This window comes from Pan troglodytes, chromosome 10 (genome assembly GCF_028858775.2).
Source record: "Pan troglodytes isolate AG18354 chromosome 10, NHGRI_mPanTro3-v2.0_pri, whole genome shotgun sequence".
Taxonomy (NCBI): Eukaryota; Metazoa; Chordata; class Mammalia; order Primates; family Hominidae; genus Pan; species Pan troglodytes.
Genome location: NC_072408.2, coordinates 75,484,982 through 75,505,478, shown reverse-complemented (window position 1 = coordinate 75,505,478; position 20,497 = coordinate 75,484,982). Strand labels below are relative to the sequence as shown.

The window sequence follows — 20,497 nt, the reverse complement described above, 5'->3', positions numbered from 1 at the left end:
GGAGAGCAATGGCATGATCTCGGCTCACCACAACCTCTGCCTCCTGGGTTCAAGCGATTCTCCTGCCTCAGCCTCCCGAGCAGCTGGGATTACAGGCATGTGCCACCATGCCTGGCTAATTTTGTATTTTTAGTAGAGACGGGATTTCTCCATGTTGGTCAGACTGGTCTTGAACTCCCAACCTCAGGTGATCTGCCTGCCTCAACCTTCCAAAGTGCTGGGATTACAGGTGTGAGCCACCGAGATTGGCTGCTGTTTTGTTTTTTAACTTCATATAGTTTCTATAGTTCACTGAAAACTCAAAGAGATGACCTATAAATGTATGAATAATGTATGATTTCTTACATCAATTTTCTACTAGAAAAAAATCATACTTTTAGAATTGGATTTTGTCTTACAGTCATCTTTATTATACTTTATAAATGAGATTTCATTTATATAAATCAGGAAGCTAAACTAAAATAGAAACACTAGATTTAAATTCTGATTTGAATACTCTGATCAAAATAACAAATCTCACACTGGGACACCATCTATCAGCAAGCAGAGAGCTACTGTGTGTCCTTCCTTAGAAGAGTTTGAACACCAAGAACCCACAGCATATTTGCAGTACAGTAACAGCAATTCCTTTGTCATTATCACAGAACTTTAATTTTCATGTACTTTGCTGGGACCAACCAAACCATCCCATATATATAACCATATCCATATATATATATATATATATATCCCACATATATATGGGATGGTATATATATACATATGTATATGTATGTGTGTGTGTATATATGTGTATATATGTATACACACACAAACATATATATATATAAACACACACACACATATATATATGGAGAGAGAGAGAGAGACAGTGTCTTGCTCTGTCGCCCAGGCTGGAGTGCAGTGGTACAATCTTGGCTCATTGCAACCTCCGCCTCCCAGGCTCAAGCGATTCTCATGTCTCAGCCTCCCAAGTAGCTGGGATTACAGGTGTGCACCACCACACCAGGCTAACCATTCCATACATTTTATACAATCATTTTTAAAAAGAAGCATGAACCATTTTGGTTTTAGAGAATTAAGTTTTTTTTAAAAAGAGACTCTTTAAAAAAAGTCATTATATGAATAAAATCTGCTTTGTGTTAATTCCGACAAATCATTCCATCATTGAGTCTGTCACCAATTTTTTTTTTTTGAAATGGAGTTTTGCTCTTGTTGCCCAGGCTGGAGTGCAATGGTACGATCTCGGCTCACTGCAACCGCCGCCTCCCGGGTTCAAGTGATTCTCCTGCCTCAGCCTCCCGAGTAGTTGGGATTACAGGCATGCACCACCACGCCTGGCTAATTTTGTATTATTAGTTGAGACAGGGTTTCTCCATGTTGGTCAGGCTGGTCTCGAACTCCTGACCTCAAGTGATCTGCTGGCCTTGGCCTCCCAAAGTGCTGGGATTACAGGCGTGAGCCACCGTGCCTGGCCCAATTTTTTTTTTTTAAATAACTTGCACACTTAACAATATTTTTTATCTTCTTGGGACAACATTCTTTTCTCCACAAAAACCCAATTAAGGACGTTGTGCCAGTTTACTCCTACTTCCTTCCTGTTCACTGAGCTTAAAGTGGGTATAGGCGAGAATGCCAAATAATGTACATAAAATGCCAAGGGCCTGATTAATGGACAGTGGATCCTTAAATAAAACGTATCCTCCGAATAAAGTAATGCAGAACTTGAAGTGTCCGAACATGTTATAGCTGAGGTTTTTGGATAAGGATAAAAAGGAATAACAAGATAGATGTTAATATTTACACACACACTCGCACTGCATAAAACAACCCAAAAGCAGCCCATCAGATGTAAAGAACAATGGGACCAGGCGCGGTGGATCATGCCTGTAATCCCAGCACTTTGGGAAGCTGAGGTGGTGGATCACTTGAGGCTGGGAATTTGAGACCAGCCTGGCCATCATGGTGAAACCTTGTCTCTACAAAAAATACAAAAATTAGCTGGGCGTGGTGGCACATGCCTTCAATCCCAGCTACTTGGGAGCCTGAGGCACGAGAATCACTTAAACCCAGGAGGTGGAGGTTGCAGTGAGCCAAGAATGCACAACTGCACTCTAGTCCAGGCGACAGAACAAGACTGTCTAAAAAAAGAGAATAATGGGAACTTCTTAGTTTCTTCAGGTAGGTTTTAGCGACTGATTCATCAGAGACACAAGACTGCCTCAACCATTCCTACTGACCTCCAAAAAAGAAAAGGGATACAATATAAAAGGAAAGACCTTCAAACAAGGTCCAGGGAAGGTATTTTGTACAGCAATTTATAATTATGTTTTACAGTGGTGTTTCCTTGGGAAATGAAGTGAGATATGCAAGGTACCAAAGAGCTAACTTGAGTTAAGGAGGGAAAAGAGGGAGGGGGAGAGGGAGTAATACTGAGCACCAACTATACACCAAACATCATGCTGGGCGATTTACATGAAATTGTCGAAGTTAGGCATCACGTTTACCTTCACTGCAGGCTCACTCTTCCTATTTACGATTGTAGAGGCTCAGAGATTTTAAGTAACATGCCCCAGATTACAGAGCTATTAAGTAGCAGAGGTGGAGTCCAAACATGAATGGGTCTATTTAACTTGAAAGCCCATGTTCTAATCCAAAATACTGCCAGTACCATGCCACTGGATTAAGATTTTTCCAAATCATTGTTCATTTAAAAAGCAAACTAAATACACACACACACCATTTAAAAATTACTTGTGGCCAGGCACGGTGGCTCACGCCTCTAATCCTAATCCCAGCACTTTGGGAGGCCAAGGGGCGTAGATCACCTGAGGTCAGGAGTTCGAGACCTGCTTGACCAACATGGAGAAACCCCGTCTCTACTAATAGTACAAAATTAGCCGGGCGTGGTGGTGCATGCCTGTAATACCGGCTACTCGGGAGGCTGAGGCAGGAGAATCGCTTGAACCTGGGAGGCGGAGGTTGCAGTGAGCCGAGATCACACCATTGCACTCCAGCCTGGGCAACAAGAGCGAAACTCCATCACACAGACACAGACACAGACACAGACACAGACACACACACACACACAATTACTTATATTTAAATATAATTATTTTTTCTATATAAATGAGTACTCTCTTGTTCTTCAGATGTATGATGTTTGCCTATGTGCTTTTCCTAATTACAACACTAGAAACAGCCACCACTCTGTGCATTAGTTTCCTCACTATATAAAAGGGGTTTACCTCCCAGGGTTATTGTAAGGATTAAATAAGTTAATATACACAAAGCTTCTAGCATATAGTAAGCACCATATGTGCTAGCTATAATAACATTACCAACAGCAGTACTTATGTATCATAAACACCTGCTTGGTGCTTGACACATTCTCTCAAATACAACCACCCAACATCATAGATCGTACTTCCTCCCCTTCATACATTTCATAAGTGATCAGAGTGAGACCCTGAGAGTTCCCACACTAGTCAGGCCCACAGAGAGTGGCAGAGCTCGGTGTTCACACCTGGACCTGTCTGACCTCCAAGCCCACCTAAGCAGCCTGGAGGTTCCCGCTGGGCAGCAGCAGTGCCTCAGGAGAGCACAGGCTGCGTCACCAGGGGCATGTGGTGGCTTGATCCCATGAAGGTGACTTCCTGAGACACAGAGGATCTTCCCAAGGTTGTTGGCAATAGTCATAATGTTTTATTTTCAATTATGAGCTATCTTCATGTGCACTGGCTCTAACACTTTAAATTTCTTTACTCCTCAGATTCTCTTTTAAGTATATTTATACTAGAAGGAAGTCAAATTTAAAGAAACTATTTATGAATCCTTTTGTAAAAGCAACAACAAAAGAGCAGTCTACATGTGGTATTTCCAGTTCTGCACTTTACTCCAGGCAGGCTGTCACCTCAACCCCAACCCACTTTACTCCAGGCAGAATGTTCTGGTCAAACCCAGTGCCCTCCACCTCACTCAGTCCCTCAATGGTGACCAGTCTCCTTGAACTTGGCCTGCCAGCGGCATCTGACACAGACACCGATCCCGCCTCCTCCTCCTTCCTCTGGTTCTGTGCCAGTCTCCTCCTTCCTTCACCTCTGACTGCTCTTTCTCATCCTCCGCCTAGTTTCTCATCTCTCTGAATTCCAAATACTGGACTCAAACCCAACACTCAGTCTTTGGACTTATTTTCTTCTACTTGTCTGCTTGGTAATCTCAACTAGTCTCATCACTTTAAACCACAGCTTCATACTGCTCACTCCCTGTGATGCCTCCTGCTGAGACGTCACCTTTGAACCCTGACTTGTTTATCCAAAACTGAGCACCTGGCTGGGCGCGGTGGCTCACACCTGTAATCCCAGCACTTTGGAAGGCTGAGGTGGGAAGAATGCTTGAGCCCAACAGTTTGAGGTTGCAGTGAACCATGATCGCGCCACTTCACTCCAGCCTGGGTGACAGAGCAAGACCCTGTCTCAAAAACAACAACAACAAAATACTCCCCGAACTGAGCACCTTATCTTCCTCCCCAGCCCCAAACCTCCTTCTGGGTATCCTATCTTAGTTGATGGCAACTCCATTCTACCAGGTGCTCAGGTCAAAAACCATGTAAATCAGCCTTGTTTTCTCTTTCTCCACATCCAACTCGGCAGCAAAACCTGTTGGCTCTTCTTAGAAATATTTCCAGAATCCAGTCACTTCTTACTATATCCACTGCTATCATACTGGTAGCCACTATTACTTCTAAATTAGAATATCGTAGCAGTCTCCTGAGTTTCCTGTGCCTCTTTCAGTCCAGTAGTTCTCAACCATGGGTGATTCTGCTTTGTGGGCAATCTTTGGAGGCATTTTTGGTTGTCACAACTGGGCAAAGGGTATGTATGCTACTGGCATCTGGTGGTAGAGCCCAGGCCTGCTGAAAACATCCTACAGTGTACTAAACAGGCCTGCACTAAGAACCGTCTAGCCCAAAAAGTCAACAGCCCAGAGGTTGAGAAATCCTTCTTAAGTCTATTCTCAACACAGGAGTCCTGAGTGATTCTATGATTTATTTTATTTTAAAAAACTTTTTGTAGAGACAGGGTCTTACTATGTTGCCCAGACTGGTCTCGAACTCCTGGGCTCAAGGGATCCTCCTGTCTTGGCCTTCCAAAGTGTTGGAATGACAGGTGTGCCATTGTGCCCGGCCCACTGAGTGCTTCTATTAGAAAATCATGTTACTTCTCTGCTCAAAATGCTAATGGCTTCCCATCTTACTCAGTTTAATAGTCCTTACGTAAATGCCCTACTCAATTCAGTTCTGTGTTACTTCTCAGCCTACCACATTCCCTCCTTTGCTCAACCTGCTCTAACCACACAGGCTTCCTTGGTTTTTTTAGGGCCTCGCACCTGCTGTTGCCTCTGCCTGGAATGTTCTTTCCTCCTGATCTGCATGGAGCAACTGCATTTCCTTCAGGTCTTTACTCAAATGTCGTCTTCCCACTGAGGCCTTCCTGACTAGCCCTGCCTAGAACTTCAATGCTGTCTATGACATTTCACATTCTCTTCCCCGCTTTATTTTTACTCCTTGGCAGTTAACACTATCCAACACTGTATATAAATATTTAATTGTTTTCTATTTCTAGTCTTCCTCACCAGAATTCAAGCCTGTGAGAGCAAAGACTTTTGTCTATGTGGTTCATTACTGTATCCCCAGTGCCTGGCACACAGTAGATGTTCAGTATATAAATATTTTTATATCAATAACTGGTTTAGTGGGTATTCAATAACTACTTATTGAATAAATTAATGTTTTAAATCAGAGCACATATTTGGATGCCTTGATTGGGTAGTATGATGTACAAATTTGGGGACTAGACTGCATGGGTTCAAATCTGGACATCCCATTTGTCAGCTGTGTGCCTTAAGTGAGTTGGTTAACCTCTCTGTGCCTCTACTTTTTCTATAAACAAAAATGACAGACTTTACCTCACAGAGCTGCTGTGAGAATTAAATGGACTAATACATACAAAATGTTTCTAACAGTGCCTGACACAAAATAAATATTTGTTAAGTATTGGTTTTCTAAAAAACTTATCGTTGTTGTTTTTTATTGATAGTTGGCAAATATCCTACTTGTTTACTTCCTGGGGAAATTCATTTGTTGCATTTGCCTAAGGGTGGGGGCAGAGTGAAATGTGAAGAGAAACAGGATGACAAACAGAATGGTACAAATGGACAGTTGAATTTGACCTTTAACATATAACTTCATTTCTATTTTTTCTTTTTTTGGTAGAGATAGGTTCTCCCTATGTTGCCCAGGCTGGTCTCGAACTCCTGGGCTCAAGCGATCCTCCTGCCTCGGCCTCCCACAGTGTTGGAATTACAGGCGTGAGCCATGGCACCCGGCCAATGACTTCATTTCTTGACTTGAAATAATATTGAGAAAAACAGGCACACCCATATCCAAATAAGTACAAACACATACTCCATAGCCAGATGCCAGTGGCCTGAAATTATCTTTTGTTATTTGTTAACCATTCCTCTACTTTGTTACTATAAATACCTGAAAATTGTTTGAAAATCCAAACCTCCACCTCACTATTCATTCAAAAAATATTTAATCTCACTGTCTGTAAGAAATGGTACTCTGAGTTAATTTTTGTAAGGGAAAAGGTCACCTATTACATAAGAAAATTCAGAAACATTCATGACACAAAAAGCTAACCCACTTCCTCAGTTCATATTTCTTTTTTTTTTTTTTTTAAGACAGAGTCTTGCTCTGTTGCCCAGGCTGGAGTACAGTGGCACAATCTCAGCTCACTGTAACCTCCGACTCCCCAGTTCAAGCAATTCTTGTGCCTCAGCCTCCTGAGTAGCTGGGATTACAGGCGTGCACCACCTTACCCAGCTAATTTATATATTTTTTGTAGAGACGGGGTTTCACCATGTTATCCAGGCTGGTCTTGAACTCCTGGCCTTAAGCGATCCACCCGCCTCAGCCTCCTGAAGTGTTGGGATTACAGGTGTGAGCCACCACACTTGCCCCTTCAGTTCATATTTCTTTAAAATCCTTTAGTGGGTAAAGATACAGTAAAAGGCTAAAAATAACTCTCTCTACTCAATTTAGGCCATGCAATAGTTAGTGTGAGATTCAAATAAGGTAATGAATGTAAAAGTTTTGGAAAATATAAAAGACGATGCATTTCTAAGTTATATGAAAAGGATACGTGACAGGTGAAGTGTTCCCAATGATCCAATAAATTGATAAGTTCACCATGAAAGCTATTACTCCAGATAGCAGCACCATAAGCTACAAATAAACCAAAAGAACCATTAATGCAAAGCACTGCAATCATAATCATCAAGCAAAGATACATTTCATTCGGCATTTTAAAAAATTCAAATATCAACCATTAATAAATAAGATTAGAAAGAGAGGGCTGGGCGCGGTGGCTCACGCCTGTAATCCCAGCACTTTGGGAGGCCAAGGTGGGCGGATCATGAGGTCAGGAGATCGAGACCACGGTGAAACCCCGTCTCTACCAAAAATATAAAAAATTTGCTGGGCGCAGTGGCGGGCGCCTGTAGTCCCAGCTACTTGGGAGGCTGAGGCAGGAGAATGGCATGAACCTGGAAGGTGGAGCTTGCAGTGAGCCGAGATCACGCCACTGCACTCCAGCCTGGGCGACAGAGTAAGACTCCATCTCAAAAAAAAAAAAAAAAAAAAAAAAAAGAAAGAGAATTTGGGGTTGGGAGACAGTAAGAATTCCAAGTAAAAAAGCAGAATGAACAGTGTTTAGAAAAAACGTAATTTTTTCCACAAGAATCAACGAAAAATACTGCAATAACATCCTTTCTGTGATTGTGAATTTCCAGGTTCATTTTTCTTATTAATCTAAAGAAAAAGTATACATATGCATTATTATTATTGTACATCAGACAATAAAGAAAAGCAAAAAGAATATAAGGAATTCTTATAATCCCAACCACCCACACATTAACATCTCGGCATACCTCCTTCGAGATCTTTTTCTTTTTTTTTTGAGACGGAGTTTCACTCTGTCACCCAGTCTGGAGTGCAGTGGCACGATCTGGGCTCACTGCAACCTCCACCCTCCAGATTCAAATGATTCTCCTTCCTCAGCCTCCTAAGTAGCTGGGACTACAGGCGCCTGCCACCGCGCCCGGCTAATTTTTTGTATTTTTAGTAAAGATGGGTTTCACCATCTTGGCCAGGCTGGTCTTGAACTCCTGACCTCATGATCCACCCACCTCGGCCTCCCAAAGTGCTGGGATTATAGGTGTGAGCCACTGCGCCCGGCCGAGATCTTTTTCTATTAAATTGCTCATTTTTATTCTTTTTTTTTTTGAGATGGAGTCTCACTCTGTCGCCTAGCCTAGAGTGCAGTGGCGCAATCTTGCATCACTGCAACTTCTGCCTCCCAGGTTCAAGTGATTCTTCTGCCTCAGCCTCCCCAGTAGCTGGGATTATAGGCCCATGCCACCACACCCACCTAATTTTTTTTGTATTTTTTGGTAGAGATGGGGTTTCACCATGTTGGCCAGGCTGGTCTCGAACTCCTGACCTCAGGTGATCTGCACCCCTTGGCCTCCCAAAGTGCTGGGATTACAGGCCTGAGCCACTGCACCTGGCCTCATTGTTATTCTTATTTAACTCAATAAGCATTCATTGGATATCTACAAAGTTAGGCCAGGCCTTCTGAGGAACGCAATATGTACAAAGTTCCTGCCCTCAAAGAGCTTAGAAACTACTTGAGGACATAATAAAAATCATGATGATCACAGCTTACATAACACTTATTATGCACCAATAATTGTTCTGTTTTACATGTATTCACTTATTTAATTTTCACATACATCCACAAAGTAGTTGTAAAAATATTATTCCTTTTTATAGATAACTTGGCTGGGCACAGGGGGACAAATGGGTTGGACCACTATATACCCATACAAAGTTCTGTTCAAATCTATCCCATGATTTTATCCAAAAAGTTATAGAATCATTTTGTTTCTGAATTTAGATAAAATGATATTCATGATATAAACTATTAAGAAGTTTAAGTTCCAAAGAAAACTTAAACTTGATACTTGGCACATCATTAAAAACACAATTACTCTACTTTGTTAGGGTCTTTGTTACGGACTTTGAAGAATATAAAGAAGCTAGTTCCACGTTGAAGAGGAGTGGTAAGAGTGGGCATCCTTGTCTTGTTCCAGTTCTCAGAGGGAATGCTTTCAACTTTTCTCCATTCAGTATTATGTTGGCTGAGGGTCTGTCATAGACGGCTTTTATTAAATTAAGGTATGTCCTTTGTATGCCGATTTTGCCAAGGGTTTTAATCATAAAGCGATGCTGAATTTTGTCAAATGCTCTTTCTGCATCTATTGAGATGATCATGCCTTTATTTATTTATTTATTTATTTATTTATTTATTTGGAGTCTCACTCTGTCGCCCAGGCTGGAGTGCAGTGGCACGATCTCGGCTCACTGCAAGCTCCGCCTCGCGGGTTCACGCCAGTCTCCCGCCTCAGCGTCCCAAGTAGCTGAGACTACAGGCACCCGCCACCACACCCAGCTAATTTTGTTTTTGTATTTTTAGTAGAGACGGGGTTTCACCGTGTTAGCCAGGATGGTCTCGGCTAGTCTCAATCTCCTGACTTCGTGATCCGCCCGCCCTGACCTCCCAAAGTGCTGGGATTACAAGGGTGAGCCACTGCGCCTGGCCGATCATGTGATTTCTGTTTTTAATTCTGTTTACATAGTGTATCACATTTATTGACTTTTGTATGTTAAACCATCCCCACATCCCTGGTATGAAACCCACTTGATCATGGTGGATTATCTTTTTGATACGTCGTTAGATTCAGTTAGCTAGTATTTTGTTAGGGATTTTAGCATCTATGTTCATCAAGGATATTGGTCTTTAGTTTTCTTTTTTGGTTGTGTCCTTTCCTGGTTTTGGTATTAGGGTAATGCTGGCTTCATATGGAAAAAAAAAAAAAAGTTGAGTTGACACAATGCTCTACTTTGAGTCAAGGATGCCTCCTAGGGACATTAAGGAATGAAGATGACTTTCCTTCACACTAAATGGCCTCAGCCTGCTGTGGTCTTGGTTTCTTTGCCTTTTTTTTTTTTTTTTTTTTTAATGGCTTTTCTGCTGCTGTCCTCATTTTAAAATCTGTTAGAAGGCTACGAAAAAAATCCTCTCTCCTTGTAGTATAAGGTCTCTAGGCTGCAATGGTTTGAAACCAGATAACCAGGATGGCTAGGACTTTTGCAAAGTGGAAATATTATCTGATAGATGGTCCAATGACCTCTACTTTAGAAAAAAAGTGTATATGGTAAAATATATAAATTTGAAACAACTACTGGTCTACTTAGGGGAAGCAGAGCGGAGCACTGGAGAACACAGACTTTGGACCCAGAAGGCATGTATCCAAATTGTGTTTCGGCTTATTAGCTGTGGGATTGCGAGCCAGTTACTAACTCTTTATCTCTCGGTTTCCTTATCAGTAAAAATAATAACAATGGTAATATAGTTTGGATGTTTGTTCCCTCCAAATCTCATGTTGAAATTTGATCACCAATGTTGGAAGTGAGGCCTAGTAGAAGGTGTTTGGGTTATGGGGCTGGATCCCTCATGAATGGCTTGGTGCCCTCCCCAGGGTAATGAGTGAGTTCTTGCTCTATTAGTTCTCATGAGAGCTAGCTGTTTAAAAGAGACTGGCATTTCCTCCCCTCTCTCTCTTGCTCCCTCTCTCGCCATGTGACATGCCTGCTCCCCCTTCACCTTCCACCATGACTGTAAGCTTCCTGAGGCCCTCACTAGAAGTAGATGCCAGCACTAATGCTTCTTGTACTGTCTGCAGAACCATAAGCCAAAATAAACCTCTTTTCTTTATAAATTACTCAGTCTCAGGTATGCTTTTATAACATCATAAAATGGACTAATACAAATAGTATTAGTATAGCATCAACCTAATAAAGTTATGAAGATTAAATAAGTTAATATTTACATAGTGCTTTGAATAGTGCTGGGAACAGACTAAGGGCTATATAGGTGCTTGATAAATTGATGCGACCAACAAAAAAGATATTCCCACTGACTGTGTTCCAAGAGTTGTGGGAACTCTTGTGGGAAGCAGGAATTCCTGATAAGTAAGGTATTATGGACTGAATGTTTGTGTCCCCCCAAAATTCCTATGTTGAAATCCTTACCCGCAAGGTGATGGTATTGGGAGGTGGGGCCTTTGGGAGGTGACTATGGCATAAGGGCAGAGCCTTCATGAATGGGATTAGTCCCTATGATAAGAAGAGATACAAGAGAGCTTGCTTCTCCTCTTCCTTGTTGTCAGATGAGGATATGGCAAGAAGACTGCCATCTATAAAGCAGGAAAAGAGCCTTCACCAAGAACCCAACCATACTGGCAGCCTGTTCTCAGACTTCCAGACTTCAGAACTGTGAGAAATGAGTATTTGTTGTTTAAGCCACCCAGTCCATTGTAGTTTTGTTATAGCAGCCTGAACTGACTAAGACATAGGAGGATTATACATTCTAACTTAAAATGTCCCCAAAGCATTAGTCCCAGCTGCTTGGGAGGCTGAGGTTGGGGGGATCACTTGAGCTCAGGAGCTTGAGGCCAGCTTGGGCAACATAGCCAGACCCTGTCTCTAAAAAATAAAAGTCCCCAAAATACATATGCCCTTGATTTGCCAATTCCACTCCTGGGACTCATTTCCATAGGAAAAAAGTTATCAGTACATGAGAACACATGATGTACAAGGATGTTTATCACAATATTGTTCATAGTGGTAAAGAACTGGGAAAAAAGTGAATATGCAGAGGGGCTATTACACAGACACCGGCTGGGCGCGGCAGCTCACGCCTGTAATCCCAGCACTTTGGGAGGCCGAGGTGGGTGGATCACTTGAGGTCAGGAGGTCAAGACCAGCCTGGCCAACATGGTGAAACCCTGTCTCTACCAAAAATACAAAAAAATTAGCCAGGCATGGTGGCGCACACCTGTAATTCCAGCTACTCGGGAGGCTGAGGCACAAGAATCACTTGAACCCAGGAGGTGGAGGTTGCAGTGAACAGAGATCACGCCACTGCACTACAGCCTGGGTGACAGAGTGAGACTCTGACTCAAAACAAAACAAAACAAAACAAAAACAACAACAACAACAAAATAGACCCTGGAAAGAATGCTTTGGAGAGATTTTTAGGAGATATTATTAAGTCAGAAAAGCAAGATACAGAAAAGCATATGTAATAGGATTCCATTTTTGTCAAAGAAACAGATGTGGCTGGACACGGTGGCTCATGACTGTAATCCCAGCACTTTGGGAGGCCGAGGCGGGTGGATCACGGGGTCAAGAGATTGAGACCATCCTGGCCAAGATGGTGAAACCCCATCTCTACTGAAAATACAAAAATTAGCTGGGCGTGGTGGTGTGCGCCTATAGTCCCAGCTAGGGTCTGAGGCAGGAGAACCGCTTGAACCCGGGAGGCGGAGTTTGCAGTGAGCCAAGAATTGCACCACTGCACTCCAGCCTGGGCGACAGAGTGAGACTCCATCTCAAAAAAAAGAAAAAAAAAAAGAAAAGAAATAGATGTTTAATTGGGGTGTGTGTGTGTGTGTGTGTGTGTGTGTGTGTATGGATATATACGGCATGGAGAAAAATATGGAAGAACAAGCACTTAGGAAGTTAACATGACTTCAAGGGGCACGGATTAGGGGGTGATGGAATGTGGAAGATTAGGGGGTAATGGAATGTGGAAGAGTGTGTGGCTAGGAAGGCTGGGGAAAAGGAATCTGCAATAAAAACAGCATCTATGATATCATTCCATATCTAAAATTATACACACATGCATGTGTACCTATGTGTTTATACAAAAGAGATCCATGAAATGATCCTCACCAAAATGGTAAAGGTAATTACCTTAGTGTGATAGGGTTCCAGGGGCCCTTCACTTTCTTCTGTTGTTGTTTTGGTTTGGTTTTTTTTTTGAGACAGGGTCTCACTCTGTTGCCCAGGCTGAAATGCAGTGGTGCTATCTTGGCTCACTGCAGCCTCAACCTCCTGGGCTCAAGTGATCCTCCCACCCCAGCCTCCCAAGTAGCTGGGACCGCAGGCATGTGCCACCATGCCTGGCTTTTTTATTTATTTATTTTTTTTCTGAGACAGAGTCTTGCTCTGTGGCCCAGGCTGGAGTGCAGTGGCACAATCTTGGCTCATTGCAACCTCCACCTCCCAGGATCAAGCAAATCTCATGCCTCAGCTTCCTGAGTAGCTGGGATTACAGGGAGCATGCCATCACACTTAGCTAATTCTTTTTTTTTTTTTTTTTTTGAGACAGAGGTGTGATCCCAGCTCACTGCACCTCCACCTCACGGGTTCAAGTGATTTTTGTGCCTCAGCCTCCTTGAGTAGCTGGGATTATAGGTGTGTGCCACCACGCCTGGCTTATTTTTGTATTTTTAGTAGAGATGGGGTTTTGCCATGTTGGCCAGGCTGGTCTTGAACTCCTGACCTCAGGTGATTTGCCTGCCTTGGTCTCCCAAAGTGCTGGGATTACAGGCATGAGCCACCGCACCCAGCCTCAGCTAATTTTTTTGTATTTTTAGTAGAGACTGGGTTTTGCCATGTTGGCCAGGCTGGTCTTGAACTCCTGAGCTCAAGTGATCCACCCGCCTCAGCCTCCCAAAGTCCCAGGATTACAGGCATGAGCCACCACACCCTGCCCATTTTTTAATTTTTTGTAGAGATGAGGTCTTCCTATGTTGCCCAGGCTGGTCTAAAACTCCTGGGCTCAAACGATCTGCCCAGCTCATCCTCCCAAAGTGCTGGGATTACAGGAGTGAGCCACTGTGCCTGGCCCCTTCACTTTCTTTATATTTTTACGTATGTTCAAAACCGATATAGTGATTATAAAGCTATGTTTTCATTGTAAAAAAATTTAACTTAATCTAAATGTCCAAATTATTTGTGGGCTCTAGCTTGACATGGTCAGAACAGTAACCAGGCATCGGAAGACATTAATTGTAGTTCTGCTTTTGCCACTGAGTAGCTGCCTCACTCTAGACAAGTCCCTTCACCTTTGTGTGCCTCAATTTCTTCATCTGAAAAAGAATCCTTACCTTACCTCCTTTTATGGTGATTATGACGATAAATGTGAGAATGGATCGGACATAGTGCTCTGAAAACTAAAAATTACATTAATAATGGAGGAGTTATTATTATACTGTTTCTTAGATATCAAAACAATTCGAACTTACCAAAGCAGAAACTGACCAGGGACCAAATATTCCTCCTTCTCCAAACACTGGCTCAAAGAAGGGCACAGCAACCAGCAACATGGCAGATGACATCGGAGCCTGGTAGTACAGCAGCTGCATTGAGTTTACTTGTAATTCATGCTGTTTGGCTCCTACCCACTGAAAATTAGGAGATAAAACATGTCTGGCACAAAAGAAATAGTATCACATAATCAAAGATGCGACAACTAGAGTCACAAAGATGGGAATGTGGGGTATAGACTAGGGGAAGATAAAATGTCTAATTATTCTACAAGATTTCAAAGACCAGTAAGCTATATGAATGCCCTTTAAGCACCATGGATGAAAATAGCTCTATAAATTTAATTTCTGATAATCTAGCTTCTTCTCAATTCTTAGGAGGAGGATAAAAGTCCTCTATTTCCTTCTACCTGATCCTAGTAAATAGGGAAAAATAAATGCATATAAGGGCCTACAAGGATGGGAAAATAAGGGAGAAATAGAAATTCAGGTGATTAGGAATACAGATGCAGTGTTGGACTTCATTTCTTTCTAAAAATGGCAAAATTTTAAAAATGGAAGACCGGGGCCAGGAGCAGTGGCTGACACCTGTAATCCCAGTACTTTGGGAGGCCAAGGCAGGCAGATAACCTGAGGTCAGGAGTTCGAGACCAGCCTGGCCAACATGGTGAAACCCTATCTCTACTAAAAATACAATTAGCTGGGCGTGGTGGCGGGCGCCTGTGGTCCCAGCTACTCGGGAGGCTGAGCAGGAGAATCGCTTGAACCAAGGAGGCGGAGGTTGCAGTGAGCCGAGATCGCGCCACTGCACTCCAGCCTCAGTGATAGAGTGAGACTCTGTCTAAAAAAAAAAAAACAAAGGAAGACAGAGGTTGGGGGGACACGATGACAATGGGGCATGGGGGCAGGTTAGAGATGGCTGCCAATGTGTGTGGCTTGAAAAGGTATGTGGTCTCGTCAGTTGCTTTGGAAAACCCAATCAATGGTAGAAGAGATTTTCCTCTCTCTGGATGACTTTTCTGTGGATACTATTCCTCATCCCCCACCAATACACCTAGATACACTGGATAATCACTAACCCTAAAATACCATACCATTCAGTAGAAACAACATCTCAAGACCTCAAATCCCATTCGTCCACAAAATACTTCACAAATATAACTGAAAAAGAGGCTTTGAAGAAGATTTAACAGGACTGTTTGGATCAGATCTGGCAAGAACAGCTAGGCTTTTGAATGACTTCTACATACTTCTTGTTCCTGTAGGTCTGGGTATCTTGTTACATAAACTCTAAGTCTATAGAAATCCATCAAGACAAAAATAGAAGAGCAGGGAATTTGAACCATACTCCTGCCAGCTTTAACTAAGAGTCCTCTGTGAATATGAAGGACAAAGAACTGATTCTTCTGCTGCCTGCTCCTTGGGGCACAGCAGCAAGCAAAAACGGATACAGAGGGTGTGTGCTCACCTGCCTTTCCTTTTGCAGCCTCTTCAGGCAGCCGCGTGTCTTCGCCACAGGACTGCCTGGAACAGCAGGGGCTCTCAGGCCTCCACTGTCCCTCAATGCAGCACAGCCTGGCTCCTGCCACCACCCCTCTAATGCTCTCCTAAGGGCACTATGATCTCCATGGACATGTCCAGACTCCCTGTGGCCCTTCCTGCGAGCCCTCTTTGCAGAACCTGCAAGTTTTGCTTGGAAGAACTACCCTCTGGTTTGTACTCCTCCCTCACTGCCTCCTGCACTTAACAGTTTTTAAGGCAGATGCCTGCCTTCCTCTTTCATTGCCCTGACTGATGTCTTTTACTATTTGCTGAGATCTACTGCTCTTCCCTCATCGCTTGAGCATCCTTAACCTTATATTGGCCAGTCTCCTGGCCATCTCTACTTATATAATCTGCAGGAACTTGTTTAAAATCAACTGGTGCCTTTTTTCTACAAATGGGCTCCTCTTGTGTGTTTCCAATAATTGATGATATAATCTCCCTCAGGGATCAGAGCCTTACTTTCCTCACTCTCACATTCAGTCAGGTTCTCCTATGTTCCCCAAAACGCCCCTGGAGTGCCTTTTAACCTTTCCCTGTCCATTCCCACCGCCCTAGCCCAGGCCCTTCCTGCCTGTCCTGTGAAGTACAGGTAGGTTCCTGACTGCTCTGCCTTTTACCCTTCCTTCCCTCTTACCCACCCTTCATTGCCATCAGTTACTTTTCTAAAGACAGGGGAATGATCAAGTCAGTCCCTGTCTGAACTCCTCTCCTGGTGCGTGCTCAATAAAGATATACTTCCTTAGCATGGCTTCACGACCCTGACATCTGGTCTCACTCACTCCTCAGCCTTGTCTTCTCACAATGCACCTACTGCCTAGCCTCACCAAACAAATCAAGTTCTCCAAAAATGCTCCAGACTTCCACACACACTGCAAGGAAAAGACCAGCTGTCCTTCCCTGCTGAGCTCATTTCTGTGTGCCCTTCAATTTAAATTGTTAACTTTTCCGTAAAGTCTTACCTCACCGCCCCTCTTTTAGAGCTGCCACTTCCTCCTTGGTGTTCCTCAGAATTTTCCTCCTACCTTGGGGTACATATGCTACTGTGACCAGCTGTCTCCTTGTGTTTCTACACTGCTGGACTGTAGCTGCTTTTCATCTTTGTATCCTCAAGGGTGAACATAATGCAGAAAAGATGTCTGCTGAATGAATGAATGAGTCAACCATCTTTCTACAACTCAAGCTAATAGCTGGTCACTTGTCTTTTAACTCCTTTTAATGTCTCCAGCAGTATAAGAGAAACAACATAGAAATTATCCCAAGATACTGTGGGCAGATACAACTTTCTTTAAGAGGAATGTTTTGGGAATATACCTATTTTGTAATAGTAGATTTATCATTTACTGATAAGAAACTGTCCATTAATCTACAATCATTCCTTGGTCAATCTCATGTCAAATATCTACCTTAGGGATATAGAATCCTTTGATTCTAATCTATAGCAATTTCGAGACTTGTGTGAACAAAAATGGTCATAGTGACAGAGATGGTGAGTACTCTGAATCTATTACGTATAAGGAGTACAATTGCTTGCTCTGTTTAATAAATTGCCTATACTCGGCAAAAACAAGTCCATTTAACAAGAAAGATGAATAGGAATGTTCACTAGCCTCTTCTTTTATTTAAACTGCTTCTCTGCCACTAGAAAATGTATTTCACTGCAGAATATTTTCAAACACTGTCTCTGACATGATCACTACTAGAATGTTTAAGATGCCAGGGCTCTATTACTGAACTCCTAAAATTTCAAACAAGAATGCCTTAGTTTAATAACCAGTGGATGTTTGTGAAAAAAATAAAATTGGTTACACATTTTGGCTTTGATTCCCCATGCAGGCACACCCAGAATTTCCAGACCAAGGTTTTCAGTATAGAGAGAATACTGTTTCACTGTCCCCTACAGCAAGTTATTTTTTCTCCACTAAATAAGAATCAAAAACCATACTGTTAGGATTTTATGGTAATGAAGTAAGTGAATCCATGAACATATTTTTAAAGAATATCTGCTATAGGCAAGGCACTGCGCTTGCACAAATGGAAAAATATTCATTAATATAAATTACTCTATATTAATATAGAGTATAATATTATAATAATCTATATTAGACACATTATTAAAAGCCAATAAACAAGTTGTAACAGCAGTATAATTTTTGAGGCAAAAACATCTAAAAATCTGAAATTTTTCATTACTGTTCAGATTTCTGGAAGTATACTCACTCCTTCACAACAATGTTAAAAGTAAAGAGTAAACAGAAAACATAACAAACTTAGGAAGTAAAAAGTCTTACTAGGTATTCTGTAAAGATTTCCCAGAAAATAACTTCACCCCAAGCTGAGACTGTTAAGCATGGATATTATACACTTACAAACAGGTAGGTATTTGGTGAGCATCACACACCCAAGTTTCTCTGTCTCCTTTCTTCTCTTCACCTTGAGTCAGACAACTTATGCAATTACGCTTTCTTCCCAACAGTCTATTGTCTCTATACTGTATTTTCTAAACCTTGGAATACAGCTTCAAAATTTATGAAATCTGCTAAAAAGGCACATAAAGAAAAAAAAATTACCAACCACTTGATAAAGGGATGTAACTAAAACACCAAGAGCAGCAAACACCATTCCAAGGAAATTAAACTTCACATCGTAATAAGAATTTAGGATTACACCTAAAGTTATAGGAATCTGTAACGAAAAAGAGGTAAATGTTGTTCAGATTAAATTCAAGAGACAAAAATTTAGTATTCCTTTCACAATGTCTTACAAGGCTAATGATAAACACATAACTGGGAAACAATGAACCTGTATAAATGTTTTCTGTTTTGACTTGGGAAAACTAGTTGTTAATCCTATTTCCTAAACGTGAAATATGACAAATCTATATTGATATTCACATTTAATTCCATTTTAAATTTGTGGTAAATATATTGCACTTTGCAAGAAAATACCACATGAATACAAAGGTGAGTAAATGGATCCCCAAACTAGTGTCTAAACAGCATAAGCATAAATATAAAACAATAAAAGCATAAAGACCTTAAATATAAGGCCAGGCACGGTGGCTCACGACTGTAACCCCAGCGCTTTCGGAGGCCAAGGCGGGCAGATCACCTGAGGTCAGAGTTCGAGACCAGCCTGATTAACATGGAGAAACCCCGTCTCTACTAAAAATACAAAATTAGCCGGGCGTGGTGGCGCATGCCTGTAATCCCAGCTACTCGGGAGGCTGAGGCAGGAGAATCGCTTAAACCCAGGAGGCGGAGGTTGCGGTGAGCCGAGATCGTGCCATTGCACTCCAGCCTGGGCAACAAGAGTGAAATTCCGTCTCAAAAAGAAAAAAAGAAAAGAAAAAGACCTTAAATATAATAAGTTACTAAGTGCTAAAATTGAGTCCACCTCCTTTTATTTAAAGATGCAGACAGCTCTAAAGTACGGTGCTGCAGACGTTTTGAGACCTACTTTATGCTACATCTTTTCACGTTTCATCATACACGATTTGATTACCCTGGGGGAGAAAGGCTGGTTTTGTTTGAGCTTTTGCAGATATTCTGATAACACTGGACTGTACCACCCAATACAGCTTTTTTTCTTATCGATAACAGCATTTAACGATTTCCATCAAATGGCAGCTACTAAAATTCACACATGCCCACTCTTCTGGGCTGACAAGATGGCCTTTTCCCCCTCCCCAAAATAAGCCTAAAAGTTCACATGCCCACAGATGACTCATTTGTGGATTTCAAGATGAAGGGAAAGACCAGTGTGCGTTCGAATTTCCCGGGGCCAGTGCAGGAGGTGGGTCGGGAGAGCGGCGCCTTGGGAAGCTGAAGCTACTCACCAGCGTGAGCTGGATTCTGGTGGAGAAGGTTTTCTGGTAGCAGAAGGTCTGGATGGCTATGATCACCGGCGTGGTCATGGCCTTGGCCAGCTGATAGGTGCCTATGGTGTTGTTCTGCAGAGAAAGGTTAGTGAAGACCACAAAGCCACAGAAGCTGAGGGCCAGGAGGAGGAGCCTGGAGGGCGGCAGACTTTTGGGGGCAAAGATGTCCAGCTTCTGGCAGATATACAAGCCCAGCCAGGTGACCACGAAGTGCACCAGGGTCAGGCTCATGTTGGGGAAGCCGTGGTGCACATAAATCCATTTGTTGAGGAACACAATGCAGATGGACACCAGCAGGTTGAACAGGAGCCCGGCGGCGATTCGCCAGTGGCCCCGCACTCGGTCCACCAGCAATGCCATGATCCCCGCGAAGCTGGGGCCGTCTAGCCTCGGAAGGGGCGCCGGGCCTGTCTCCGGCTGCCCTTCTACTCCACCGCTGCGTCCTCGCAGACGCCGACCTCACCGTCTGACCCAGGAGTGGCATGCACAGATCAACCCCGGGCGAGTAGCACTCTTAACAGAGGACACACACCCCGCCGCCGCCCTGTAAGCCAGCTAGGACGCCGCAGCACGTCCCAAGCCCCGCTCATCTCCGCCCGCAGCCACGTGACTCGGGGCTCCAGTGCTTCCGCCCCCGAGCCGCTGGCTGAACGGCCGCTACCCTGCGCAGGCGCGCTGAGCCTTGGGCGCGCGACGCTTGCGTCTTTGGGTCCTGTCCTCTGGGTCCCCGACCCCCTTGGTCACCTAACGCCTACCTGACTGGACCAATCT

At 43.0% G+C, this 20,497-nt stretch overlaps 1 protein-coding gene across 3 annotated transcripts; it reads right to left on the bottom strand.

Moving 5' to 3' along the window:
* Positions 1-387: 387 nt before the first annotated feature.
* On the bottom strand, positions 388-20,394 carry SLC35E3 (solute carrier family 35 member E3). 3 transcript variants are annotated; one of them, XM_001153818.7, is made up of 5 exons: positions 19,685-20,394; positions 18,421-18,531; positions 14,284-14,442; positions 7,209-7,291; positions 388-1,749 (listed from the first exon to the last, which is right to left on the bottom strand). In XM_001153818.7, exons 1-5 carry the CDS (start codon positions 20,084-20,086, stop codon positions 1,563-1,565), a joined length of 942 nt encoding a protein of 313 aa, XP_001153818.3. In that variant the 5' UTR covers positions 20,087-20,394; the 3' UTR covers positions 388-1,562. The 3 variants fall into 3 exon arrangements, with proteins under 3 accessions (XP_001153818.3, XP_016779325.1, XP_016779326.1); XM_016923837.4 differs by lacking the exon at positions 388-1,749 and adding an exon at positions 5,067-6,407 and having other exon boundaries at positions 19,685-20,353; XM_016923836.4 differs by lacking the exon at positions 18,421-18,531 and having other exon boundaries at positions 19,685-20,239.
* Between the last annotated feature and the right edge of the window lie 103 nt (positions 20,395-20,497).

What these genes read in the sequence shown, in the direction of transcription:
- SLC35E3 (XM_001153818.7), bottom strand. Translation starts at nt 20,086, where the DNA reads ATGGCATTGCTGGTGGACCGAGTGCGGGGCCACTGGCGAATCGCCGCC. An exon ending in CCAGAATCCAGCTCACGCTG is followed by an intron (nt 18,532 to 19,684) that starts GTGAGTAGCTTC and finishes TTTTCGTTACAG; the next exon opens with ATTCCTATAACTTTAGGTGT. An exon ending in TTACATCCCTTTATCAAGTG is followed by an intron (nt 14,443 to 18,420) that starts GTTGGTAATTTT and finishes CCTAATTTTCAG; the next exon opens with TGGGTAGGAGCCAAACAGCA.